Here is a 5,397-nt window from a genome sequence, read left to right as displayed (position 1 = left end):
TATAAGACCTATAGAAGGAAAACTACAGAACTCTGATAAAAGAAATCAAACAACTAAAGAAATGGAGAGGTATTCCATGTTCACAGATGGGAAGATTCAATACTGTCAAGAAATCAGTTCTTCCCAACTTCATCTATAGATTCAATGCAATCGCTATCAAAATCCTAGAAAGTAATTTTGTGGATAATGACAAACTGATTCTAAAGTTCATACGGAGAGGCAAAAGACCCAGAAGAGCCAATACAATACTGAAGGAGAACCAAGTTAGAGGACTGATACCACACAACTTCAAGCTACAGTAATCAAGATAGTGTGGTTCTTGTGAAAAGAACAGAAAAACAGATCAGTGGAACAGAATAGAAAGCCCAGAAATAGATCTACATAAATACAGTCAATTGATCTTTGACAAAAGAGAAAAAGCAATGAAATGGAAAGGGACAGTCTTTTTAACAAATGGTGTTAAAACGGCTGAATATCCATGAGCAAAAAACAAACAAAAAAACACACACAACTAATCTACAGACCTTACACTTTTAGAGAAAATTAACTTGAAATGAATTGGATCTAAATGTATAACACTCCTAGAATATAGGAGAAAACCTAGATGACCTTAGATATAGTGATGACTTTTCAGACATGATCCATGATTGAAATAATTGATAAGTTGTAGAACTTTATTAAAACTAAAAACTTCTGCTCCGTGAAAGACAAAGCTAAGGGAGTGAGACAACAAGTCACAGACTGGGAGGAAAAAACTGCAAAAGAGACATCTGATAAACAGCTGTTATCTAAAACATACAAAGAACTCTTAAAACTCAAGAGAACAAACCAATTAAAAAATGGGCCCAAGACCTTAAGAGAAATCTCACCGATGAAGACATACAGATGGCAAATAAGCATGTGAAAAGATGCTCCACATCATATGTCATTAGGGAAATGCAAATTAAAACAGTGAGATACGACTACGTATCTACTAGCATGGCCAAAATGCAGAACACTGATAACATCAAATACTGATGAGGATATCAAGGAACAGGAACTCTCATTCACTGCTGTTAGAAATGCAAAATGGTACAGCCACAATGGAAGATAGTTTGGCAGTTTCTTACAAAATCAGACATACTCTTACCATATTTGCACTCCAGTAATTGCACTCCTTAGTATTTACCCAAAGGAGTTGAAAATATATCTGCACAAAAACCTGCACACAGATGTATATATGGTTTATTCATAATTGCCAAAACCTGGAAGCAATGAAGATATCCTTTAGTATGTGAATGGATAAACCAACTGTGGTGCATCTAGACAATGGAACATTATTCAGCACTAAAAAGAAATGAGCTATCAAGCCATGAAAAGACATGAAGGAACTTTAAATGCATATTACGAAGTGAAAGAAGGCACTCTGAAAAGTTTATATACTGTATGATTCTAACTATATGGCATTCTGGAAAAGGCTAAACTGGAGACAGTAAAAAGATCAGTGGTTACCAAAAGTTAGGGAGAAGGGATGAATTGGCAGAGTATGGAAGATTTTTAGGGCAGTGAAAACACTCTTTATGATACTATATTGATGGATCTATGTCATTATACATTTGTCCAAATCAGCAGAATATACAAGACCAAGAGTAAACCATAATGAAACTATGTACTTTGGGTGATTATGATGTGTCAATGTAGATTCATCAACTGTAAAAAATATCACTCTGGTGGGGGATGTTAATAATGGAGGAAGCTATCCATGTGTGGGGGCAGGGGTTAGATGGGAAATCTCTGTAGCTACCCCTCGATTCTGCTGTGAACCTTCAGCTGCTCTAAAAAAAGTCTTTAATTAAAAAAGAATACAGATGAGAGAGGTCATAATTGATAGAGCCAGTGGGTACAGGGCACAGTGGGTACAGGGCACAGGATCCAGGGCACAGGGAAAGGATTAAGCTTTAAAAAAGGAGCTTTTCCACAAGACAAGAGGGAATAAAGATACGTACCTAGCTCTAATATGAACTTCAGTATTACAATGGGAGCATAATGACAGATTCATGCTGTGATTTTAAAAGTCACTTGATAAATTGTACACAAAAAGTGGTTAAAATGGTAATTTTTATTATATATCTTTTACATTTGTGTGTGTATATATATGTTACTTGATTACTATTCAATTTCCATATGCTAATAGGTTAAGCACTGACCATTACATTTTATGGTTGGCTCAAGTTTAGCTTTTATTTTACTAACTACTCTAGATCTTACATAAGACAAGTCCTAATTACTTCTTGTGGCCACTAAAAAAGATGTATTCCACTTTATCCATAGTTTGTCTATTCCTACTTAATAGCATAAACCAAAGATCTTACCATCTGAAATACATCGGAGCCTTCATCAAAATCTACCATAGCAAAAAATATCCTGTTGGTAAATGCACTGGAGTATCGCCAAGAGTTTGCCAGGATCTGGAATTCTTCATCAGCTTGCCTGGATGCAATCAGATTTGTAAAATTAACATATAAAACATTTTAAAATGCAATCTAGTTTTATCAGCAGTAAAACAGATCCAAAGACACAACAGCAGTTTTTTCCAATGGGAGTGTGGCAGGGCAGAGAGACAAGCAAGTCAGACTCTGCTGACAGGGTTAAGACAAACCTTGGCAACCTCTGCCACTGTTTTGGTATAAGAGAAACCTTACCCTAAGTGTTGTGGATTTCAACATAAAGTATTAATTACCTGACTACACTTCATACTTTGTGCCTATTTCTTATCTCAAAGCTCTTTCACTAGTCACTGGAAAAATCCAGCTAACTGTCTCTAAATTACTTCTAAGAATTCAAAGACAAGGATGAAGTATTTTCCCAGAGAAAATAGACTATAATATTAATTCATTTTAAAAATCGAAAGTACAAAATGCTACTTAGTAAATAAAAACACAGTCAGATGAATTATTAGGGTAAAAAACAAGAAGAATCTAGGAAACTGAGATTAACTGAATCTTCGAGTCATGTTTTTGACTTTTACTTTATTGTCCACGTGGTTTCAGTTTCTAAGATCTGACAATTCTTCATTTGTGATTATCTTTTAACTCCATCCCTTTCCATTTATATCCATTGCTATTATCTAAAGTCAGATCCTTAATATCTGACATTAGAATATTAAAATACTGACTCTAGTTTCTCCTAAGAAGCAACTCTCAGAAACTGTTGCTTTTCTATTATCTTCAGAATAGTCTCCCAAGTTCTTTCGCTGGTTATTCAAGGTTATCATCTAGTTCCAAATAACCCATTTAGCTTTTATGTAGCCTTATTACTAATAAATCTCAATCAGGATCCCTTAATTACAGCCTTTTATTTATTTCTATCTCTGTACCCCACCGCACACATCATTGTTTCTAACCAGAATACCCTACCTCTATCTAAATCTGTTCCATCTGTCTAGCCCTATTATAAATCCTATCTTTTCCATTAGGTCAACCCTACCTACTCTTGTTATATGTCCTTTCTGAAATTTTACAGTATTTATTATATACACAATTAATTTGATACTTAATCACAAATCGCCTTATATTGCCAGTGAAATTTTCATGTGTGGAACTCATTTCCCTAGCCAGATGGTAAGGGCAGGACATCTTTCTTATACTTCTTTTCCTGATAGCACCAAATATACAGTATTATACATATTGCTGTTGCTTAATTTTTCTTTTTTGAATGAGTTTAGGAAATCATGAGCTAATTTTAAATTTAGTCTCATAGAAAGATACTAATAAAACCTTAGGTTAATACGAACTGCATTAATTTGCATTTAATACAGAATTATGAGTAATTCTTGATTTCAAGTTTTTTCACAGTTAATACCTACTATTCTTTTTCCTTCTTCTATTTACTTTTAATTTATATTCAGCATACACCCCATAAAAATAAGTACTCTGGGACCAAATGTCTCGACTATCTCCTACCTCCAAGGAGAAAATCCTTTAAGAACAGTTGCAAGGCTTGGGGTAGCATAACACGCTATTGTGAAAGGAGGCTGTCTATTTCTTCACATGGGGTGATGCTGTCAGGATTTGGAAAGCCTCCAAGATTTTACTAAATTAGTTCACAGGGTAGCTTTGCCATTTCATTTAAAGTAAATTCCCAGACCACATAGACTGATTTAAAAACATAAGAATACCAAAAGGCAAAAGCTTTTTTTAGTATCCACTATTTTTAATTACCCATAGTGCTTTTGCTTAAAGAAATACCAATATTTATTCCTAAGATCATTCAAAAAGTAAAATAAAAATCAATAAACCATTATCTGATGAATGTTTAAGTGGAATTAGTCTTAATTTCCAGGTTACAATCACTACAAAATAATCTAGAAAAAAAGAAACATCTCTAAATCACGTATATTTGTTTTCTAAAAAAGTTCGCTTATAATTCCAAACTTGGATGTAACCACTATTATTACATTAATAAACATCTCTAGCTTGGGTAGATCAGCTAAAATTTTAGAACTTGCTTCTTCCAAAAATGAGAGAATATTTGCTTTACTACCTTCTGGAGCTGTTGTGATAAAATAGAGTTTGAAGTTGAAAGCACTACATCAATGTTATTAGCATACATTTCTATAACTTAATACCAATTTGTAAGATGACTATTAGATTTTTAAGTTATTCCTATGGTGGCTACTACAATTCTTTATCCTTGCTCTTCGTTCCCCCCATTAATATGGAAAACCAAAAAATGACTATAAAAGAGCAGTAGTATTATGTGTCACTACAGATATCCTAAGTAAGGTATACATATTAATTGTTTATGTACCCACTAATTTTTCTTGGATTGAAAAATGGTTAAAATATTAAGAGTTATTTAATTTCAAAGTGTAGTTGAAAGTTCATACTTGCATACAACACATTGTCTATGAAGTTGGAGAGCAGTGAACATGACAATAACGGAGTAGTTTCTTGGTGGGGCTTTAACAAGGCGACGGAACTTGTCTCCATTCATTCTTATTACAGGCCTTTTATTGGTCCATTCCATCAGCTGACTAACCTTTTCAGATAACACCATCTAAAAAAGACAAGGGGAACATGCTATTAATACTCTCAACTTGGCATATAAAGTTCCTTTTAACTAGGCAACTTACTTAACACTAAGACCAACAAGCAGAGGTACATAAAAAATGTGAGAGACCTCAAAATAAAATTTGGCAGTTGGGCCTGATGATAATTATTCTTAAAATTAATTATTACATGATGAGATGCAATCAAGCACTATGTTTTTGATGTGATTACTTGTTTACTAATGAATAAAATAATATAAAATCATAAACCCCTTCATTTGCCAAAGATTCCAAAGAATGTTGAGTTAAATAGGCTAGTTTTTTATAAGACTTTGCTTCTCAAAACACACACACACACACCCACTCAC

The 5,397-nt window shown here is 33.7% G+C and overlaps 1 protein-coding gene across 1 annotated transcript in view; it reads right to left on the bottom strand.

Moving 5' to 3' along the window:
- The window catches only part of MAGT1 (magnesium transporter 1), a 43,148-nt gene that overhangs the window by 26,552 nt on the left and 11,199 nt on the right, over window positions 1-5,397 (bottom strand). The window contains exons 2-3 of the mRNA XM_006910201.2: window positions 4,868-5,037; window positions 2,352-2,469 (exon numbers count right to left, since the gene is read on the bottom strand). Of these exons, the coding sequence (XP_006910263.1) occupies window positions 2,352-2,469; window positions 4,868-5,037 (288 nt within the window). The remainder of the gene's footprint in view (window positions 1-2,351; window positions 2,470-4,867; window positions 5,038-5,397) is intronic.

Source organism: Pteropus alecto, unplaced genomic scaffold (genome assembly GCF_000325575.1).
Source record: "Pteropus alecto unplaced genomic scaffold, ASM32557v1 scaffold374, whole genome shotgun sequence".
Lineage (NCBI taxonomy): Eukaryota > Metazoa > Chordata > Mammalia > Chiroptera > Pteropodidae > Pteropus > Pteropus alecto.
Note: the sequence above shows the minus strand (reverse complement) of the source record. Positions and strands in the feature narration are given on the sequence as shown.